The following is an 18,863-nucleotide window of genomic DNA, read 5'->3' as shown; positions in this document are numbered from 1 at the left end:
ATTGGCTGAAATGTGTTTGGTTCAATGCTTCAATATGAAAACACACATCTGGAAGAAGTGCAACCAGGGAGAAAATCCATGAAACAGACAATTTGGTATTATTTATAGATATATATTATATTAAGTATTGATGGACAAAATAGAACATGATTCAGATATTTCTCAGGCCAGCAGAGGAGGCCTTGAAGGCCCCGACGGCATTTCAGCGGGTGCAAGTAAGTGCGATATGGGTCGTGCGCATCTCTCACGCCATTCAAGAGACAGGAAATGGCTTCCACATGCAATCTTTTGGCTTATTCTGACTGGGGCTTAGGTGACATTTCATCGGAAGCCATTTTGCACCATGTGAGCAATTTCCAATCATCACGGGCAATTTACAAGACGTGGCAAAGCGGGAGCACGCCATGGCGACGGGTCGTGGCGCCCATGGAGGGTTCACATCAGGGCGCAGCACACGCGGGGTTTCTTCTTCTCGCAGGCCATCGCGGCGGCGGGTTTCGCCGCCCCCTGTCGCAAAGTGGGCTCGTCGCCAGGAGGCTCCGCCTCCGGGCACAAAGTGGGCTCGTGGAGGAGAGGCTCCACCCCCGGGCCTCCTCCCCGCCAAGCTGATTCCTCTTTTACACCATCTGGGACGGTGGAGATGGCGCCCTCCCGGAGGGAATCCTCCGGCTCGGCGGAGGCGTGGTCCTCCCGGGGCGGGGGTGGGGCCTCTACCAAGTCGGGGCCCTCCCTCGGCGAGGCCTCCGGACAGTCGGGTGCCGCCGCCACCTCCGCCCCGTCCCGATCGGCCAGCTCGGCTTTAAAGATGAGCTCGTCCACCTCGGCGGCGCTGAGCGGACGGACGGCGTCCTGCCCGTTGACCTCGTGGACCACTGGGAAGACAGGCGACGAGGGAGTCATTCATTTTGGACACGGCACGCCGGCGACCGTCGGAAGGGACCTTTCTGCTCGTCTTCGTAAACTTTGACCCCCAGGAGAGAGCAGTCCACGGGCAGTTTGGTGTGCGAGGACAGGACACGGCTCTCTCCCGTGCTCCCGTCGCGCTCCACTTTGATCTCCACCGAGTACACGGCTGTCGAGGACGGGGACGTCAACGCTCGCTCGTGTGGGACGCCGCCGCCGCGGCGCTCAACTGCCAGCCCGCCACTCACCTCGCTTCATCTGGTCCAATGGCGGCGTCCGGCACCCGTCCGCCGCTTCCGGTCCGGCCTTCTCCGGTGGGTGCCCAAGTCGGTCCATCCGTCTGTCAGTTGGCTGGCTGGCTTTTAGGGAATTTGGAGGTCACTCGCCGTTCATTTTGGGGTCCGTTCCGTCAAGAACAGGAAAGAAACCTGTAAATGCCCTAAATTGATAAACATGACGTGAAGTGCACGGCTATCATGAGCTGCCGACCAATTGGAGAGACGACGCCAGGATGCATTTTTTGGTGCCTTCCCAATCAAAACGTTAGAATACGTATACGCCCATGTACGATGAACGTTTTGCCAATGTCTTTTTCCTCAAGAGAGGCATTCGTGAAAGACTGGCAGGTGGCGGGCGCGCTTCTTGCGGGAGTGGCGGCCCATCCCATCGATGGGAGCACGCGCACACGCGCATCTCTGCGGCGAAATGTGGAGGAGAAAGCAGCAAAGCAAGACTGGCTCTAAATCCGGCAAAGGCGCACGTAGGCACGCACCAAGAATGCAATTTGGACTGCTTTCGGTTCGACTCATTTCAGTTCGACTCACCGAGCTCGTTGAGGCGCGTCCATCCGACGAACAAGCCACACCCTCCTCCTCCTCCTCCTCCTCCTCCTCGTGGGACTGCCGAACTTTGAAAGTCCAGCAGATGTCGTCGTCTTGACGTCAGGCCGTGTGATTCCATTGCACTTCTCAGTTTGAACGCTAGACGGAGCTCGTTCGTTCAACTCCAACTCAAATGACAGCGGCGCTGGGTTCAACGACGTCATTTAATGAGGGAATGAAAGGCACTTATTCAAACAGCGGGAGGGGAGCGTGACTTTGCCTGGCTCGGACGGCATGTACTCAACTTCGGCCTTTTCTACTCAAATGCGTGACAAACAATTTGAAATCCTTTCCAGCAGAATGCGTGTCGTTTGGCACATTGACGGCAAGAAATCGGATTCCTCCTTCATTTCTTTGTATTATTCTTAGCGGTGGAAATGGGGGAAAGGAGCGAGTGGTCCCCAAAAGTGAAAAGAGCGTGGCATGTGCCAGTGTGCATCCATCATATGGACTTTTCTTGAAAAGGAGAGTTTAGGCGTGCGTGGCTTAGGGTTAGGGTTCGCCTCCCAGAGTCAGAACTCCACCTTGCAGGCGGGAAAGCTTTCGTCCTGCATGGCCACCGTGCTGTTGCTGCCCAAGACGGTGACGGACAGCCGCGTCTGCCTCTCGCGGCTCTCCCGGTACCATTGGTGCATGGCCGCCGAATCCAAGGTGGGGATGAGTGTCACCTGAGGACGTAAAGAGGGACGGAGGGAGGGAGGGAGGGAGGGAGGTTGGGCGCAAGGGTCCAAGGGTTAGGGCCAGGGTCGCTTCGCAGACAACTTGATTTGACGTGGGCCAGACCATTTTAGAAGGAAGTTGATTTAAAAAGGGGAGCCGCCACCCACCTGCGCGTCCGGCCAGTCGCTCTTCCCGTCCAGCAGGGCGTCCAGGATGCTCCTGACGGCCGGCCCGTCGGCCCGGTCCTCGCCGCTCAGCACGTAGTAGGAAGCGCGCAGGCGCCGGAACAGCTCCGAGTCCACGGTGGAGCGGGCGGGCCCGGACGGTAGGTAGGCCAGGTCCACGTGAACGGGAGGGGCCTCCGCCGCCGCCCCCGCCCTGGAGGCTGGGTACAAAGGGTTCAGAGTCACGGTCGGGCAGAAGGGACTGCTGTGCCGACATCGGAAAGGCGTCAGAACGAGAAGTTTGGGGCCAAACTGGCGTCGGAGTGAGAAAAGCGGGCTTACCTGTAGCTGCTTTGGCGCTCCCGCCACGAGAGCCGGCCGACCAAATCCGGACGGGGGCCTTTCTCTCCGGGGCGGTGGCGGCGGACGATTTGAGGCTCCTGGACTTGGCTTGGCTTCCCGAAGAGAGCCTCTGCTGGCTTCCCGCCGGGAGTCCTCTGCCCCTCCCCTTGCCCACGGGAGCCTTTTGGCTCTCGCTCGGGGGGGCGTCGGCCGCGCAAGTTTCCGCTGGGGCCGGAGACGGGAGCGGGTCCTCGACCCGGAGCGGCGGGGGATCCGGGACCCCGCCGTGTTGGAACTCGCAGGGCGACACCAAGCACAGATCCACGTCATGAGAGACCTCGGCGAGGACGCCGTGACCGTTGAGCGCCGGGGCCGGCGCCTCCCGCTCCACCAGCGGAATGTCTGCGGTGTGGCCGTCGCCGGTGGGCGGAGAGAGAAGGGAATCTTCCCGAGCGGGACTCTCCCGCCGGCGGCCGTCCGGCTCCGGATCTTCCGAGAAGGGGTCCCGGGTAGGGGGCGGGGTGGCCTGGCCGGTGGGAGTGGCGCGGGCATTTTTCCGGACGCCGTCCCGGGTGGGGGGACGGGAGGTTTCTGCGAGGCGTGCGTCTTTCTCCAGGTGAGATCTCCTCTGTGTGTCCGTCTTTGCATTTCCAATCAGATGGTGCTTTTTGGCCTGGGCGCTAGAGGTTGCGCCCACTTTCTTCACATCTTTGGCCAGAGGCGCCGATTTAGTGTCTTTTTTGGATGGGGGGCCCTTTTCCTTCTCAACAGCTTCTTTATGGACCAGGTCTTTCTTCCTGAAAAGGAGCTTGTCGGAAGGCTTGTCGGAAGGCTTGAGCGGCGCCTTGGATTTGTCCTCCCTCTCCTCCCTCTCCTTGGACGCCGACGCCAGGCCCGTCGCCCTCGGCTTGAGTTTCGGCTGGCTTTTTCTGACGGGAAGAGGTCCACCCCTGTCTCTCAGGAGGGCGCGGGGGACTGGCGGCGTCCCGGACCGGAGGCCGCCCTCGCCGCCGCCCCCGCCGCCGCTCTCCGGGCAATTTCCCAACTTCTCTTCCTCCGCCGACGTCCGCAGATCCCGGGAAGTCACCGAGGGGACGGCCAGGAAATCCAAATGCTTCAGTCCGTCCAGCCCGTCCAGGATCTGGGCCTGGGACGCCGAGCCCGGGAACAGGACTCGGACGATCTTCTCCCGGGCGTTATAAGGGTGCCAAACCAGCAGGGCGCAGACGGAGGAGGCCGAGCCTTTGGCCTCTCTGCCGTCGCCGCCGTCATCGGGGGGGGGACTCAGGGGGTACAGGTCCAGGCGGCCCACGCCCATCTTGTGATACAGGGCGAGCGGGCGGACCGACGGCCCGTGGGGGCGCCGCAGAGGCAGCGGCTCCACGGAGAGCCTTCGCAGGCTCTCCCGCATCAGGGCGCCCTGGTCGGCCGCGGCGAGCAGGCCGGGATCTCCCGGGACGGCCCCCTCCGGGGCGTCCGGGGGGGCGTTGAAGAAAACCACCCCCAACTCCGGGGACAGGAGATTCCTGGACGGGAGCTCCGGGGCCCCGTCCCGCTCGGCCAACTTCCTCAGAAGCAGGGCGTTGAGGCCGGGCAGATTGTCCACGCCGGCGTGGGTGACCAGGAGGCAGTCGATGCGGTCCAGGTGGCGCACCAGCTTCCAGAAGCAGGCGCGGTGATCCGAGCCGCCGTCCACCAGCACGTTGAAACCGTTGACCGCCAGGAAGGCGCAGTCGCCCGCCCCGCCGGGGAAGACGTAGCAGCAGGGCCGGGAGAGTTTCAGGAAGCCCGCCGCGCTGGGGGGCTCCAGGAGGTCAAAGGGCGACTCGCCTTCCAGGCACTCCGACAGGTACTCGCTGAACTCTCGCAGGCCCTCCGTCGGCGGGAGGAGCGGGGGAGGGTTGACTTGCACCTGGGGGAAGTCCCGCAGTCGGGGAGTCGTCGTGGGAAGCCCCTCCGCCGGGGGGTCCCCCACCCAGAGGCCCAGCTCCGGGCAGGCCAGGGTGAAGTTGGCCGGCGTCTGAAAGACAAATCTCAGACATATCCACCGCGCCCGAGAATGCCAGAGCAAACGTCGCGGCCAAAATTGAAGGCGTCGAGGCAGCTGACGGAGCAGCTGACGGGAAGCCGCCAAAAAAAGGCAGCGCGCCCGTGGCGACGGCCGACCCCGAGCGAGCAGCTGACGGGAAGCCGCAAAAGCGGATGAGGGGCCTCACCTCTTGGTCGCCGCAGATCTCCAGCAAGTCGGCCACGGAGAAGAGGCCTCGCTGAAGCACCAAATGGCCGCTGCCCTCCACGCACTGACCGGCCAGGACCAGGAGTTTGTGCGGGGAAGGCTGCCGCAGCAGCTGCCGAACCTGCCGAACACGCGTGGGAAACAGTCGGCTTTGGCGACGGGCGTACGGGCGGGCGTACGGGCGGGCGTACGGGCGGGCGTACGGGCGGGCGTACGGGCGGGCGTACGGCCTTACCTCGGCGCAGAGCAGCTCGTGACCCGGGTTCAGGACCACTTGCGTGTCCAGGACGTCTCCACGGTACCGCAACGTCCGCAGACCTAGGATTAGCCGTTAGCCGTTAGCTCGGGTGGAGGAGTGCCTGCCCGCCGGCTGTGGAAAAAGTGGCGCTCGGGCTAAATGACATTTCCACATTTTCCCCCTTCTAAATGAATCATTTCAATTTTTTCATCACTTTTTAGTTCAAAAATCATTTTGTAAAATCGAACAAAATATATTCATAAAAAGCTCAAATACCTCATACGCCTGCTTTTCCTTGCATTAGTTGTTGACAGAGGAAAATCAGGTTAGATTTAAGGTTAGGATCAAAGAAAAAAGGGAAGTAGAGGGAGAAAAAAAAAAAAAAAAAAGGAAGATAGCGGGGCCTTCCTTTCGCTCCTCACCGGGAAGTTCTTCTGAAGCAAAGGCCGAGTGTCGGGACACAAACAGCTTCAGCTGACGGTCCAGGACGTCCGGCTTCATCGGGACGCGCCAGCCGCGCACGCCTGGAAAGAGGAAAAGGAAGCGTGACTCGTCGGACCAAAAGACTAGAACAAAATAGTACCGTGGGGGGGGGGGGGGGGGGGGGAACCATTTTTCTCCCCCAAACCTCACTTCTTCCTCACCACTATACAAATATGGAAATAGGACAGAGGACACAGCAAGTCGGGAAGCGCCTGTCTCCACAAACTAGAGCGGGCCTTTTTCAAAGTGCCCCCCGGGGGGGGGGTCTCCAAACTTTGTGTCATTGTGAACTTTGGAGACTCCTCGCCTACCTCGCCCACGGTTTGATGGCCAAAAAAAAGTTGAGCGCGCGGCAAAAAAAACTTGACTCCAAAGTTGACTCCAACTCACTCACCCGACTCGATGCGCATCAAGAGGTCTTCCAAGCGGCCGCCGGCCCGGAGCGACCCCACCATACCGACCACTACAAGCATGGAGTAATCAGGCGAAGCGGCACCCAAACCGGGCCCGACATCGCACCGCTCCTCCGCCATCATCATCATCTCGTCGGACGGGCCGGCAAGAGCAACTAGCCAAGCAACTAGCCAACTCGCCAACTAGCCAGCCAGCCAGTGGCAGCAGCGACGTCACTGCACCGTACCGCAACCCCGCCCGCACGCGTCGAAGGACGGGCCACGATGATTGATCCGGAACGTGGCCAATCGGGGAGAGGTAAAGCGGCTCTAGCGCGAAAGGCGACCAATTGGAAGAAAGTGGTGAGTTCAGGGTTCCCAAGATTTCCAGCTAGCTCATCGACGTATTCTCGCGGAGGGGGAATAAAAAGTCATTCTGTTCTTGTGTGCACTTTGCTACGGTGTTATGGGGGTTTCCTTTTTTAATTTTTATATCCCAGGAGCCTGCAAAGAGTCGGCGCACCGTCGACGAAGACACCGCCCAAACTAGGAGGGGCGACAAGTGGGTACGTGAACAGGCCAACATGGCGGCGCCCTCTGTAAGCGACGACAACGAGAGACGTGGCAAATGTGCTTTTTTGGTGGAGAAAAAGAAGCGCTTTTGCAAAATGCTGGCGGCCCGAGGGCACCGCTACTGCGGGGAACATGCCGACAAGGTCAGTCGCGTTCCCCTTTTCACAGGCTCGGAACCGGTGTACAGATCCCCCTTGGATTGGAACTCGGAGCGGCCGATTCGTCACGTGTTTGGCTTGCCGTCGGATTGGAATGACAGTCGGACTAAATGGCGCACATTTTGCTACCTTCCCCATTTCAGGAGGAAGGCGGCACAGGAAGAACGCTTTGCCCGCTGGACCCCAAACAGTGAGCCTCCGCTGCCGTCGCCACGCTGCCGCCGTCGCTTTTTATCCCCTCCTCCTCCCCCTCTGCCGCCCCGCCCCCTTTTCCGCCCCTCCTCTTCTCCCAAAGCGGTGGCCCGGGGGCCCAATTGTAGCCTCATTTTGTTGTCGTCAGCACGGTGGACCCGGACAAGATGGACAAACACTTGAAGAAATGCAACGCTCGGCAAAAAGCCAAGCCGGTGAGTCAAAACCGGGGCTCCCGTTTCTCGGCCGTTTCTCGGCCGTTTCTCGGCCGTTTCCCGGCCGGGCGCCCATCGTTTCTCACCCCCCGGACCCTCTCTCCCCAGGCTTATTACGTGGAAGACGTCAACGCCGGCCCCGAGGAGGAAAATGATCCTTCCTCGGACCAAGGGAGCCTGTGTGAGAGAAGCCACGAGCAGTTACGACGTCTCCTGGACAAACTAGACGTGGCTTGTACGGGTGAGACCACGTCCTTTCCCACAGGGAAGAACTTGGCTTTGAGGGTAACGTGGTCTGACTGGCGTCTTTTGCGGTCTGACTGGCGTCTTTTTTGTCCAAGCGCTACCGGAAGAGCCGGAGGAACGCTTCCTGTCGCACGACCTTTTCCGGGAGGAGCTGGACAATCCCAAGAACGGCGCTTCGGCCCGCAAACATCTCGTGCAACAGGTAGGGAGCGTTCCTTTGTCCGTCCGTCCATCTGTCCGTCCGTCCATCTGTCCACCTGTCCATCTGTGTGTTGCCAATGGCCCTGACTTTCCTTCCAGGCTTCCCTCCTGGGCCACATGGAGGCGCTCGACTTGCTAGGAAGCGGGCGCTGCTACGTGGAGTTTGGGGCGGGGCGGGGCAAGCTGTCGCACTGGATCGGGCGGGCCCTGAAGAGCGCCCACGCCTCGGAACGCCCGCAGATGCTGCTGGTGGAGCGGAGCGCCGCCCGATTCAAGGTCAGGCCAAAGCGGCGGGCGGGTGGGCGTGGCGCCACGTCCCGGGACCCCAAATAAAAGCCGCCGTGTCTCTTACTCTCCTTCAGGCGGACGGGAAAAGCCAGGACGCCGACCTGGTCCGGCTGCGGATCGATATCCGCCACCTGGACCTGAGTCGAGTGGAGGCGCTGAAACGCCGACCGCCGTTGGTGGCCGTCGGCAAGCATCTGTGCGGCGCCGCCACGGGTGAGTCTAAAAGTGCTGGGAAACGCCACGGCCATCTCCTGGCTCCGACGCCGCCAAGCGGTGACGCATCGTCGTGGTTGGGGAGCGAGCACGGCTCTAGAAAGCTCAGACGTCATCGACACACACAAAAAAAAGGCCATTCAGAGAGGCGTTGCTATGGCACAAATAATTAGGCTGCCTAAACCCTAAAAGAGCTTTTTAGTACATAGTTGGACCCTGGTGACATGTGGCGTCTCTCGAAGGCACAGGTGTCAAAGTGGCGGCCCGGGGGGCCAAAATGTGGCCCGCCGCCTCATTTTGTGCGGCCCGACAAAGGCAATCACCAGTGGCGACTTTCTGTCTTAGGATCAAATTCAAATATAGAGTATAGATGGATATTACATTTCCTGATTTACCCCTTTTAAATCAATCATTGTCATAAAAAGGTTGACACCCGCCGGCGTTGACGTGTCCTCAGATCTGGCCCTTCGCTGTTTGTTACCGACAACGGCGGAGTCGCCTCCCGTCCTGGGCCTGGCGGTGGCGCTGTGCTGTCACCACCGCTGCGAGTGGCGGCACTACGTGGGCCGCCGCTTCTTCTCGGAGCTGGGCCTGGGCGCCGCCGACTTTGCCGACTTGTGCCGCATGTCCAGCTGGGCCACGTGCGGGCGCCGATTGGACCAGGACCACCAGGACCAGGACCACCAGGAGCAGGACCACCCGACACAGACGGCGCCGAGGTAACGTCAGCCATAGACGCCTCTCGCTTTTGCCCGCTGGGCCTTGATCTGTTAGTCCCCCCCCCCCTTCCTCGCCGCCGGCAGTTTTCTCTCGGCGGCCGAGCGAGAGCGGATCGGCCGACGCTGCAAGCTCTTGATCGACGCCGGCCGACTGGACTTCCTGCGCGGCCGAGGCTTTGGCGGCCGGCTGACGCGTTACGTGGACGCGGCGGCGACCCTGGAGAACGTCCTGTTGACGGCCACGCCCACTGCCTCGTCCTCGGACGGCGGCGTCCCGTGACGGCCGTCGGCGCCGGAAGGGAGGGCGTGCGAGTCTAGGGTGGCGCACGCCTTCCTCCGCGCTTCCCGGACGTAGCTCAGCATGAAGTCTCGACCGAAGGCCTCCCTGACGTCCTCCTCGCCGTCCTCCCCGCCGTCCTCCTCCGACTCTGCCGGCGGCGACGGCGACGACGACGCGTCCTGCGGCGCCAGGGGGTTGTCCCGGAAGTTGACGAACCTGCCGGCCAAAGGACAAACGCAAAGAAGGCCAAGTTTTCCTCCGATAGCATTGAAGATTTTTAAAACAAATAAAGACCTCTTTGCATTTAAACCCAACGCAATTTGCACTCTTTGACCACATCTTTTGCCGATTAGCCGAGCCCAGACGGCTAGAAAAGAAGCGGCAATGGGTGCCCCAAAGGAGAAAAGCATTAATTACAACAAATAATAATGGGACATAGGCTTTATTTGACATGGCTTCCTTTTCTGTCTGAATGACTTCTCCTCACCTGAGGTTGCACATGTCCTCCATGACCGGTGGGATGTCGGTCAGCCGGTTGGCGCTCAGGACCAGCGTGTCCAGTCGACTCATCCTGCCCACACAGTCTGGGATTCTCTCCAGCTGGTTCCGTTGCAGCCACAAGGCGTGCAGATTCTCCATCCTGCACGTGTCCGCACTGCGCTTGAGACGGCCGTGACAATCCCATGGCGACGGCCCGCCTAAACGCCCACCCGCCCTACCTGTCAATGTCCGCGGGCAAGGCGCGTAGCCCATTTCCTCCCATGTCCAACCACTCCAGCGCCGGCATGCTCAGCAGGCAGGCCGGGAAGTCCTCGAAGGCGTTCATGGACAGGTCCAGCCGCTCCAGACGACTCAGCCGGCTCAGCTACGGAAGCGGGCCGGACCGTCGCGTCAACGGGCGGGGAGGGACGCGTGTCGCGGCTCTCTTTATCCGGCCGGACTTTACCCGGTCGGGGAGGCGGTCCAGGTCTCGGTTGGCGGCCAGTTCCAGCCTCTCCAGGCCCCGGCAGTCGGCCAGCTCCTCGGGAATGTGGCCGATTCGGTTGAAGCTGAGCAGGAGCTCCCGCAGTCGCGTCAGGCCGCCTGTGGCGCAAAACAGAAAAAAGAAAAAAAGATGGAGGTCAGGCCGTTCTGGAACCCGGAAAGGCAGTCCGGTCCCCGCTACCGATTTCCGCCGGGATCTGGCTCAGGGCGTTCCGGGACAGGTCCATCACCAGCAGGTTCTGGAAGCCGGAAACCAAGGCGGGAATCTTCTGCAGTCCCGTCCGCCGGATGTGCCACTCTTGGACGTGGCTGAGTCGGGACAGGCATCCCGGCAGCACCTGTGGCGGTGTCCACACAGAAAAAAAATGGACAGAATCATTTTATGTAAAAAATGGAAGGAAAAAGGGACAATTGTAGATTTAAAAGGGGGCAAATAAGGAAATATAATATACTTCTATATCTATCATTTGAATTTGATCCTAAAAGAGAAATGATTGAGTGACTCGAGTCGCACAAAATGATGCGGCGGGCCACATTGGGTCCTCCGAGCCACCACTTTGACACCGGTGCAGCTCAACCGTTGGCGGGGGCTCACCTGCCAGTCCTCGTTCTCCAGGCACAAGACAAGGCGGCCGTCTCGCGTCTCCAGTTTGTCTTTGAGGCGGGCCAGCGTGTGGCGCTCCTCCCAGAGGCCCGTGGCCGCCGCCCCCGCTACGCTGGACCTGCCACCCACCGAGGGAAGGCAAATGTTTACCGAGGAGGGCGGGCACGGCCGGCCCGGGAGGCGGACTCCGACCTGCGCCCCAACTCGGTCTTCTGGCGGCCTCGCCGGATGTTCTGGATCTCGCTCTCCCACAAGGCGGTCATGGCACGGACGGAGACCGCCATTGGGTCTGGCCGCTGGGCGGGGCTCCGTGTGGCTGCTGACCTCTTGGAAGTTCAAAAGCACATTTTTCATTTTACTACTATAAAACACATTTGAGTCATATTAAATCACTAGTTTTGTGTTACTTTATGAATAGATGACAAATTGGAAGAAATAAAACCTTTTTTTTCAATCCAATATGATGTTTTGGGTGTTTTTTTCAGAGTTTGAAGTTCATTTCAATGGGAAATGTTGGTTGGATTGACGAGGATATTCACATAGCAGCTCAGTAGTCCCGGAATGAATGAAGCTCGTATCTCCGGGTAACTCTGTATTCCACAAAAGGGAGCATTTCATAAAGAGGAAATCTTTGCGCAATACTAAGTGTCCTGCCAGTGCAATCAGTGGATTGGCATCAGCTGCTTGTCTCGCAGCCCAACCCCCACCCACACCTTCAAACTTTGTCAGTCCCGCTCACTCGCTTCTGGACGAAGGCTTGAGCCAAAAGCTCCCCCCTCCCCCCCTTTTGATTGAATAGAAAGGCATAACATCCCATAATAGAAGGCTTTCATTTCAAACTCCATTTTTTAGATCACACCATTGCAAGAGTACACGTCAGTGTTCCGCTATGTTGCGCGCGTGATATCTTCAAGTCAGATGATCATTAATACTTGAACGGTTTGAAAATGTGGACAATTTGCGGTCCCGATTGGTCACTGCTTGAACACAAGGGCTGACATGCCGGCCCCCTGACTTTCTACCCCCCCCCCCCCTCCCCCACTTAAGTTAGTCTAGCTTCCGATAGCAGCCATCGGGTTCTTTTTGTCGATCCTCCGTATATTTGTGGTGGCGACTGTGGTATCTGGATAACACACTTGAACTCTTGTTAGTAATAAAGTTTGTTATTGGCTATAGTGCTCACCTCCTTTTCCTTTGGGATCCTCCGTTGCACTCCCGGCTAAACACGGAGGTCATTTGACCTTCCACAAGAGTCCTAAAAATAACCCCTGCAGCTGTTTGAGTGTTCAGCCTGGTGGTGGCGCTGTGGCTCTGCTCTTTTTCAACAACGTGCGCTCCATTTCCAAATGTGTCTTTTTATTGATACGAAGCCCGAAAAGTAACAAGGCACTAAACAGATCCCCAAAAGAATAAGGAGAAGAACCGTAACATGAAATCACGTCAAAGCATAAATTGTCCATCCGCCGGGACGAGAGCCACCTCTCTCTTTCTCATTGGAGCTCGACGGCGCCACCACCCCTCCGTCTTGAGGAGGATGACGGAGCTTCACTTGAGGTGCAGCAGCATGGCGGCGGGGTTCTGCAGGAAATCTCGCCACGTGTTGGAGAAGCGACACATGGTGGCGCCGTCCACCAGCCGGTGGTCCGCCGACCAGCTGACCTTCATCACGTGGGCGGGGGTCACCTGACCGGACGCGTCGAAGCGCGGGAGCACCTGCCCGGGGGCGGAAGGGCGAAGGGGATGGGGTCAGCCGGCGCCCAGCGTCCACAAAATAAAGGCCAGCCCACCCGCCCGCCGCCAAAAAAGACCCACCTGGATTCTGCCCAGCGCCCCGATGGCCACCTCGGGGGGGAGGATGACCGGCCTGGCGTACGTCCCTCCGATCTGACCCCCCCAAAAAAGAGCGCGCGTCAATCACGGGATGAAAAAAGCGGTGCGGTCGGTGTGGAATTTAACGCGAGCCCACTCACCGATCCAATGTTGGACAAGCTGAAGGTCCCCCCGCTCAAGTGGGCCGTCCCCAGCTGTCCGGCGGCGCCCAGTTCCTGCAGCCGGTTCAGTTCCGACGCCACTTCCAAGATGCTGAGCCGCTGCACGTCCTTGACGCTGGGCACCAGCAGGCCCAGTTCCGTGTCCATGGCCACGCCGATGTTATGGGAAGCCTGCGCGCGGTCAGTCCACATTGAGAGGGCGGCCACCGGAGGGCGGCCTTTCCCACCCGCCGAGCCTCACCTTGTATGTGACATTCTGACAGCCTTCATCCAAGGAAGCGTTGAGTACGGGGAAGCGGCTCAGACACAGGGAGGCGGCCTGGGGAACCAAGACGCAAAATGTCCGTCGGGTGTGTCGACAATAAACCCCCGGCCCCCCCCACGGCCACCGCCGTGGTTTCCTTAAGGACGCGCTACCTTGATGAAGAAGGGCATGTAGCTGAGTTTGACGCCCCGAGCCCGAGCCTCGGGCGCCAGCTCGGCCCGCAGCGCCACCAGGCGACCCAGGTCCACCTCGTCGCACAGCCCCAGGTGCGGGATGGCCAGCGCCGCCGTCATGCTCTTGGCCATGGCCTTTTGGAAGCCTGACAAGAAAGAGAGCAGAAAGAGAGAGAGCTGCCAACGCCGTCCCCACGAGGGTTCCACCACTCTGACCTTTCAGCGGCTCCACGGTGTCTCGGCCGGCCGGGACGCGCGGGGCCGGCGGCGGCGCCCGCGGCGTCGCCGCCGTGGGGCGGGAGGCGGCGGGAGGGGGGTCCGCCGACGCCGTCTCCCGGAACGGGCTCGGAGGCAAGATGGCGCCCGTCTGCTTGGCCAGGAAGTTGAGGATGTCCTCCTTCAGGATGCGGCCGTCCTTACCCGAGCCCACCACCTCGCTCAGCTTGATCTGATTGGACAAGTCACTTTGACTTATTTTCTTCTTTGCTTTGACAAACAAGAAACAAAGTGAAATGGGACCCACGTTGTTCTCCATGGCCAAGCGGCGGACGGCCGGTGTGGCCTGGGTCTTCAGGCCTTTGATCTCCTGGTGGGTGTGCTCCTCTCGGGCCATGGCGGGCGTCTCCACCACGTCTTCTTCCTGGATGCCGTCTGTGGACGGTATCGGGCCAGCGTTAGCCGGAGTTGGTCGGTTGGGCGGTCACGGAGGGACGGAGGGACGGAAGGGCGAGCGGGCGTTCTAGCCTCACCCGAGGCCGACTCGGTGTCAATGTCCACCAGCGGTTTTCCCACCAGGGCCACGTCGTCGGACTGGTAATAAAGTTTGCTGATGACGCCGTCGTAGCGGCTGGTGATGGTGACGGACGCCTTGTCGCTTTGGACCTCGCAGATGCTGTCGAACTGAGACACTTTGTCTCCCTCCTTCACGTACCTGAAGAAAGAGGCCGAAAAATCCACACCTGACAAACTTTTGGCCGACCGGTCCACCTACCACTCTTTCACCGTCACCTCCGTGATCCCCTCGCCAATGTCCGACAGCTTGAACTGGACCACGGGTGCGCCGCCGGCTACAAAACCAGCGCACGCCGTCAGCGTTGCCATTTCGCACAATGGGCGCCCGTGCCGGCCGGTACCGTACGCACCTGCGGAAGTGTGTAGCGGCGCCCGGGCCGACGCCCGGTAGTCCACGATACGGGCGGGCCACCTCCGCTGTGGCGTGGCGACGGCGGTGGCAAGAAGTCGCGGAGCCAGCTGAGCTGCGGATCGCCGGCGGCACTGCTGCGTCAGCTGGCGGGGAAACACACACACACACACACATTGGTTAGCCCTCAAAATATGGAAAAGAAAGAGGAAAAATGACCCATTAGGGCAAGGGTGACAAACTCGGGATGTTTGGCGTTAACTCGATTTCATGAAAATTGCAATGGGCCACTAGCTGACCGAGGGAACATTTTGGGAAGGGGTGCTGTAGTTTGCCCATCGCTTGCTTGACTCTGACAACTTGACCAAGTGGAGGCAAGTCACGCGCTACTTGGGGGCGGTGGCCATGGCAAGGCCAAGTGCAAAGTGACATTGCTTAGTAAAGCACGAGTTGTCTTTAGCCCCCAATTGCCTGCCAGTCGCGCTGTTTTGTCTTTAGCAAGCTAGCGTTAGCCGTCTGGGGGAAAGTCGAGCGACGGCGTGACGTAGTGCGTGACGTACGGCCACGTCACGACGCCTGCACGCACGCGCCCGTCTGGAAACATGAGCGACGCAAACACTTTTTCACTTTCTATTTTAACTTTTTGTATCTCACCCACCCATCTCCTGAAAAGCGTCGAAGTACCTCTCGTCATCGCCGCCATCTTGCTCGCCGACGTCAGAGAGACACACACCCCGCCCCACCGGCAGCCAATCGCTTCACAGTGACGCGATAAGCGCGTGCCACGAAACCCACTTCCGAAATACTCGCCCCCCACCGCTCCAGAAAAAAAAAAGCCACGCGTGACGTGACAATGTGGGGAAGGGGTCTTCTATTTTGCGAATGTCCTCTAAATGGATCTCCGCCTTTGCCTAAACTGGAGACCTTCCTCCTCCTGTCCAGTCGGTGGCGCCAATTCCCTCTCAAGTGGCTGTGCTACACTATGGGCTTCGAGGAAGAGCAAGTGCCGCAAAAGCAGCTGTCACGAACACGTTCTCAAGTTGTTGGGGGGAATTCTACGAGAAGCCAGGAGGAGACTAACTTGACCAACTTGACCAACTTGACCAACTTGACCAACTTGAAGCGCGAGATGGCTTCGCCGCCGGTGGACCTCGACGGAAGCGTTTTAGAGGGCGTGAGTATTGCTACGGAAAGTTTTCTCTGACGTCTCCTCCTCTTCGTCTTGTTGTTGTTGGCTTCCTGGCTGCCTGCCTGACTGACTGACTTGACCCATCTATCTGATCGCAGGGCGGACAGATCCTGCGCGTAGCGGCGGCGCTGAGTTGCATCGGCGGTTCGTCCGTCACCATCTGCAATGTCCGAGCTGGAAGGAGCTCCCCAGGTCTCAGGTCGCCTCGCCTTTCCTCTCCTCTCCTCTCCTTCCATTAACACCCGCTACGTCGTACCCTCCGTTTTCTCGAACGTTTAAGGGGGTGGACTTCTTCAAGTGTGATTCAAATCTGAAGGTCACTCCTCACGCCAAAAGTCTTCTCCCTTACCATGTTTAGTGGGTGGGGCGAGTGGTGGAGACACCAATGGGCGCCACTTTGGAAGTGGTCGTCCCTATATGTCGTATTACTTTGGCTTCAGAACGTGAATGAAAACCAAAGAAAACTGCCAGACCGACCGGGGTATGGCGTTTTTTTTTGGTCAAATCCCGATGTGACCGGAGCTCCTCCACCTCCTCCTCCGCAGGCCTCAGCACCTGAGCGGCCTTCAACTACTCCGCGAGATGTGCGCCGGAGTCCTGCAGGGCGGCGCCGTCGGCTCCACCGACGTCCGCCTGACGCCGTCCAAGATCGTGGCCGGAAACTACACGGCGGACCCGCGGACGGCCGGGTGAGCGGCGGCCACGTCGCCGGCGGTTGTCTGCTCGAGTGGCACGCACTGACTTGACGGACGGACCCGCACACCGGCCCACCCACCGGCCCACCCACCGCTCGGCCGGCGCCAGGAGCGTGTGCCTTCTACTGCAGGCGGCGTTGCCGTGCGCGCTCTACGCCGATGGCGTCTCCCAGCTGTGCCTTCGGGGAGGAACCAACGCCGAGATGGCGCCGCAAATAGACTACACCCTCGAGGCGAGAAGACGGCCAGTGCCACGCCCCTTTGGAGCCACACGTTGGCCACGGGTTAACGTTGTCTCTCTCTCTTCTTTAGGTCTTCAAACCCATCGCTGAGAAGTTTGGAATCCGTTTTGACTGCGACATCACCATGAGGTGCTTTTTTTTTGTCAGAGTAACAACTCAAAGGGGACTTTCCCGGCCGGGCCACACAAAATGATGCGGCGGGCCAGATGTAGCCCCCGGACCGCCACTTTGACACCTGCGGAGTAACCCTTGTCCCCCGTCCGCTTGACTCTGGAGCTTTTGACGGCTTCTTCTCCCCCGGGGATGATCAGGCCACATGGGAACCCTGCCCGCCTGACTCTGTCTGTCTTTCAGGGGTTTTTACCCAAAGGGCGGCGGTGAGGTGCGCGTTGTGGTGCCCGCCCTCAAACAATTGCAGCCAATCACCTTGCTGGACAGGGGCATCATCACCAAGATTCACGGACGAGCGTACGTGGCCGGGGTTCTGCCTTTCAAGGTACGCCCGATCTATCCGTCGGACGTGCCGGTGCTTAACCTAAGCGACCCCCCAAAACCTAAACCCCCCCGCCCCCAGCTGGCCAAGGAGGCGGCGGCGGCCGCCACGCGGACCGTCCGCCGACAAATGCCCGAGCTGGACGTGGACGTCCGAGCGGTGCAAGAAAAGGACAGAGCCTTCGGAAATGGAAACGGAATCATGTGAGTGGTGGCGGCGGACCAGTCCTAACTGAGCCCGTGTGATTGGCCGCACCTCTTTTTCAGAATCGTCGGCGAGTCGTCCACGGGATGTCTGTTCGCCGGTTCTGCGCTGGGAAAGAAAGGTGAGCGCCCGCCACACGGAGGAGGGGAGGGCGGGACGGCAGAGACGGCGCTCAACCTCCCCCGCCTCTTTCAGGGGTTTCCGCGGACAAGATTGGCACGGAGGCGGCGGAGATGCTGCTCGCCAACATTGGACACGGCGGCTGCGTGGACCAGTTCCTGCAGGACCAGGTCGGCTACAAAATGTGTCTTTTGGGCCTCTTGCCGTGTCGAGAGACTCGTTAACGTCAGTCGGGCAATTTATTCCCCAAAAAGCCTGTTCGCTCTAACGTCTGGGCCCGTCCGTGCTCTAGCTGATCATCTTCATGGCGTTGGCCAAGGGGACGTCACGCATCCGGACGGGGGCCGTCACCCTCCACACGCAGACCGCCATCCACGTGGCCCAGCAGATGACGCAGGTGAGACGCCGCCTGACCTGGGCCAGATCGCGGCCGGGTATGAAGTGCCGTCTTTTGAAACATTTCCAGGCAAAATTCAGCATCACAAAATGTGAGGAGGACGAGCTCAACGTCGTCACCTACATGGTGGAATGTCAAGGCTCGGGGCTGAGCAACCCCAACCTGTAGAGGGCGAGCTTGGGCCTTTGTCTTCTTCTCCAATAAACCCAAAAAAAACACTTTGCTGTCTGCTCTGTCGCATTTTTGAGCCCAACTCCGGCGACTCATTTGGAGTTTGTGGGGGCAACCGTGTCTCCCGTGGAGTCCAGCCAGCGCCTTTCCGTGACGTGGCCAGCCACGGCCGTAATCCGAGCCCGATGTAAACTCACCCCCGTCCGCCGAGCGGCGGAAACCCGAGCCGGGCGACGGCGCAGCGACGGCGCACGGCAGATGGTCCGCAGGCAGCATGCACCGGGACGGCCCGCGGCTCCTCCGGCCTTGGCCCGCGACACCCGACGGCGACTGCGTGTGGATCTCTCTGGTGGCGGGTGAGTGACCCGGCGGAATGGCCGTCAACAATTTTGGCTCACCCGACGACGGCCATCCGAGGTCCCCGTGACCGCCCGATTGGCCTGACTATGGAGAATCCCTTGGGAAAGAATGGCGGCGGGATGACATTCTCCAACTCCAAATGATTTGCACTGTTTTGTACGGCAGGGCATTCCATTCTGAAAGGGAAGATGGATGTGGCCGTCCTTCTTGCCTCTTTCATTATTTATTTGGCCGCGGAACACGAAGGCAAAGCCGGTTCGGTGGAGCGTGTGGTTGGCGCGTCGGCCTCGCGGGTCTGGGGTCCTGGGTTCAAATCTAGGGCACGTCCACCTGTGTGGATTGGGTTAGGGTTAGCTATGGGTGGGTGTGCAAGCTTGTCCTTTGTCTCCTTGTGTCCTGCGATCGGTTCTGGTCAGGAGACAGCTGCGGTGAGCTTCGGCACCTCCCGCG

General features: G+C 59.8%; 6 protein-coding genes across 8 annotated transcripts; 2 read left to right on the top strand and 4 right to left on the bottom strand.

Moving 5' to 3' along the window:
* Nucleotides 1-106: 106 nt before the first annotated feature.
* Nucleotides 107-1,854, bottom strand: LOC144196293 (uncharacterized). 2 transcript variants are annotated; one of them, XM_077716293.1, is made up of 4 exons: nucleotides 1,728-1,854; nucleotides 1,152-1,331; nucleotides 941-1,072; nucleotides 107-872 (listed from the first exon to the last, which is right to left on the bottom strand). In XM_077716293.1, exons 2-4 carry the CDS (start codon nucleotides 1,237-1,239, stop codon nucleotides 436-438), a joined length of 657 nt encoding a protein of 218 aa, XP_077572419.1. In that variant the 5' UTR covers nucleotides 1,240-1,331; nucleotides 1,728-1,854; the 3' UTR covers nucleotides 107-435. The 2 variants fall into 2 exon arrangements, with proteins under 2 accessions (XP_077572419.1, XP_077572420.1); XM_077716294.1 differs by having other exon boundaries at nucleotides 1,152-1,342; nucleotides 1,728-1,848.
* A 75-nt stretch (nucleotides 1,855-1,929) lies between these two features.
* Nucleotides 1,930-7,251, bottom strand: LOC144196288 (microtubule-associated protein 1S-like). 2 transcript variants are annotated; one of them, XM_077716287.1, is made up of 7 exons: nucleotides 7,160-7,251; nucleotides 5,847-5,948; nucleotides 5,422-5,504; nucleotides 5,167-5,307; nucleotides 2,951-4,970; nucleotides 2,612-2,829; nucleotides 1,930-2,452 (listed from the first exon to the last, which is right to left on the bottom strand). In XM_077716287.1, the coding sequence occupies exons 2-7, from the start codon at nucleotides 5,923-5,925 to the stop codon at nucleotides 2,297-2,299; spliced, it is 2,697 nt and encodes an 898-aa protein (XP_077572413.1). In that variant the 5' UTR covers nucleotides 5,926-5,948; nucleotides 7,160-7,251; the 3' UTR covers nucleotides 1,930-2,296. The 2 variants fall into 2 exon arrangements, with proteins under 2 accessions (XP_077572413.1, XP_077572412.1); XM_077716286.1 differs by having other exon boundaries at nucleotides 6,302-7,244.
* Nucleotides 6,044-9,698, top strand: trmt13 (tRNA methyltransferase 13). The gene is made up of 10 exons (XM_077716290.1): nucleotides 6,044-6,662; nucleotides 6,800-7,015; nucleotides 7,174-7,220; nucleotides 7,371-7,437; nucleotides 7,546-7,678; nucleotides 7,779-7,885; nucleotides 7,984-8,160; nucleotides 8,247-8,385; nucleotides 8,843-9,104; nucleotides 9,189-9,698. Exons 1-10 carry the CDS (start codon nucleotides 6,585-6,587, stop codon nucleotides 9,382-9,384), a joined length of 1,422 nt encoding a protein of 473 aa, XP_077572416.1. The 5' UTR covers nucleotides 6,044-6,584; the 3' UTR covers nucleotides 9,385-9,698.
* Nucleotides 9,419-11,256, bottom strand: lrrc39 (leucine rich repeat containing 39). Its single transcript, XM_077716943.1, has 8 exons — nucleotides 11,165-11,256; nucleotides 10,964-11,090; nucleotides 10,550-10,706; nucleotides 10,331-10,467; nucleotides 10,104-10,249; nucleotides 9,872-10,024; nucleotides 9,495-9,600; nucleotides 9,419-9,445 (listed from the first exon to the last, which is right to left on the bottom strand). The coding sequence occupies exons 1-8, from the start codon at nucleotides 11,254-11,256 to the stop codon at nucleotides 9,419-9,421; spliced, it is 945 nt and encodes a 314-aa protein (XP_077573069.1).
* Nucleotides 11,257-12,311: 1,055 nt separating this feature from the next.
* Nucleotides 12,312-15,365, bottom strand: dbt (dihydrolipoamide branched chain transacylase E2). Its single transcript, XM_077716288.1, has 11 exons — nucleotides 15,201-15,365; nucleotides 14,544-14,688; nucleotides 14,393-14,468; nucleotides 14,151-14,332; nucleotides 13,925-14,052; nucleotides 13,618-13,849; nucleotides 13,381-13,547; nucleotides 13,205-13,282; nucleotides 12,943-13,134; nucleotides 12,785-12,856; nucleotides 12,312-12,685 (listed from the first exon to the last, which is right to left on the bottom strand). The coding sequence occupies exons 1-11, from the start codon at nucleotides 15,243-15,245 to the stop codon at nucleotides 12,518-12,520; spliced, it is 1,485 nt and encodes a 494-aa protein (XP_077572414.1). The 5' UTR covers nucleotides 15,246-15,365; the 3' UTR covers nucleotides 12,312-12,517.
* Nucleotides 15,285-18,098, top strand: rtca (RNA 3'-terminal phosphate cyclase). Its single transcript, XM_077716291.1, has 11 exons — nucleotides 15,285-15,716; nucleotides 15,830-15,930; nucleotides 16,277-16,420; nucleotides 16,536-16,659; nucleotides 16,739-16,797; nucleotides 17,023-17,164; nucleotides 17,243-17,364; nucleotides 17,428-17,486; nucleotides 17,561-17,655; nucleotides 17,778-17,882; nucleotides 17,952-18,098. Exons 1-11 carry the CDS (start codon nucleotides 15,396-15,398, stop codon nucleotides 18,048-18,050), a joined length of 1,371 nt encoding a protein of 456 aa, XP_077572417.1. The 5' UTR covers nucleotides 15,285-15,395; the 3' UTR covers nucleotides 18,051-18,098.
* The last annotated feature ends 765 nt before the right edge of the window (nucleotides 18,099-18,863 follow it).

Source organism: Stigmatopora nigra, chromosome 5, assembly GCF_051989575.1.
Source record: "Stigmatopora nigra isolate UIUO_SnigA chromosome 5, RoL_Snig_1.1, whole genome shotgun sequence".
Classification (NCBI taxonomy): domain Eukaryota; kingdom Metazoa; phylum Chordata; class Actinopteri; order Syngnathiformes; family Syngnathidae; genus Stigmatopora; species Stigmatopora nigra.
Note: the sequence above shows the minus strand (reverse complement) of the source record. Positions and strands in the feature narration are given on the sequence as shown.

Excerpts from the sequence above, each read along its gene's own strand:
- LOC144196293 (XM_077716293.1), bottom strand. The coding sequence starts at position 1,239 with ATGGACCGACTTGGGCACCCACCGGAGAAGGCCGGACCGGAAGCGGCG. Across the intron at positions 1,073-1,151 it reads ATTGGACCAGATGAAGCGAG|CCGTGTACTCGGTGGAGATC; the intron begins GTGAGTGGCGGG and ends CGTCCTCGACAG. Across the intron at positions 873-940 it reads TTACGAAGACGAGCAGAAAG|TGGTCCACGAGGTCAACGGG; the intron begins GTCCCTTCCGAC and ends CTGTCTTCCCAG.
- LOC144196288 (XM_077716286.1), bottom strand. The coding sequence starts at position 6,449 with ATGATGATGATGGCGGAGGAGCGGTGCGATGTCGGGCCCGGTTTGGGT. Across the intron at positions 5,308-5,421 it reads ACGAGCTGCTCTGCGCCGAG|GTTCGGCAGCTGCTGCGGCA; the intron begins GTAAGGCCGTAC and ends CGTGTTCGGCAG. Across the intron at positions 2,453-2,611 it reads GCGACTGGCCGGACGCGCAG|GTGACACTCATCCCCACCTT; the intron begins GTGGGTGGCGGC and ends TTACGTCCTCAG.
- trmt13 (XM_077716290.1), top strand. The coding sequence starts at position 6,585 with ATGATTGATCCGGAACGTGGCCAATCGGGGAGAGGTAAAGCGGCTCTA. Across the intron at positions 7,886-7,983 it reads GCAAACATCTCGTGCAACAG|GCTTCCCTCCTGGGCCACAT; the intron begins GTAGGGAGCGTT and ends CTTTCCTTCCAG. Across the intron at positions 8,386-8,842 it reads TCTGTGCGGCGCCGCCACGG|ATCTGGCCCTTCGCTGTTTG; the intron begins GTGAGTCTAAAA and ends ACGTGTCCTCAG.
- lrrc39 (XM_077716943.1), bottom strand. The coding sequence starts at position 11,256 with ATGGCGGTCTCCGTCCGTGCCATGACCGCCTTGTGGGAGAGCGAGATC. Across the intron at positions 10,468-10,549 it reads CCAGATCCCGGCGGAAATCG|GCGGCCTGACGCGACTGCGG; the intron begins GTAGCGGGGACC and ends TTTGCGCCACAG. Across the intron at positions 9,446-9,494 it reads GGGAGGACGGCGAGGAGGAC|CGCGGAGGAAGGCGTGCGCC; the intron begins GTCAGGGAGGCC and ends ACGTCCGGGAAG.
- dbt (XM_077716288.1), bottom strand. The coding sequence starts at position 15,245 with ATGGCGGCGATGACGAGAGGTACTTCGACGCTTTTCAGGAGATGG. Across the intron at positions 14,333-14,392 it reads GAGGTGACGGTGAAAGAGTG|GTACGTGAAGGAGGGAGACA; the intron begins GTAGGTGGACCG and ends CTCTTTCTTCAG. Across the intron at positions 13,548-13,617 it reads CACCGTGGAGCCGCTGAAAG|GCTTCCAAAAGGCCATGGCC; the intron begins GTCAGAGTGGTG and ends CTTTCTTGTCAG.
- rtca (XM_077716291.1), top strand. The coding sequence starts at position 15,396 with ATGTGGGGAAGGGGTCTTCTATTTTGCGAATGTCCTCTAAATGGATCT. Across the intron at positions 15,931-16,276 it reads AGGAGCTCCCCAGGTCTCAG|GCCTCAGCACCTGAGCGGCC; the intron begins GTCGCCTCGCCT and ends CCTCCTCCGCAG. Across the intron at positions 17,165-17,242 it reads CCGGGGTTCTGCCTTTCAAG|CTGGCCAAGGAGGCGGCGGC; the intron begins GTACGCCCGATC and ends CCCCGCCCCCAG.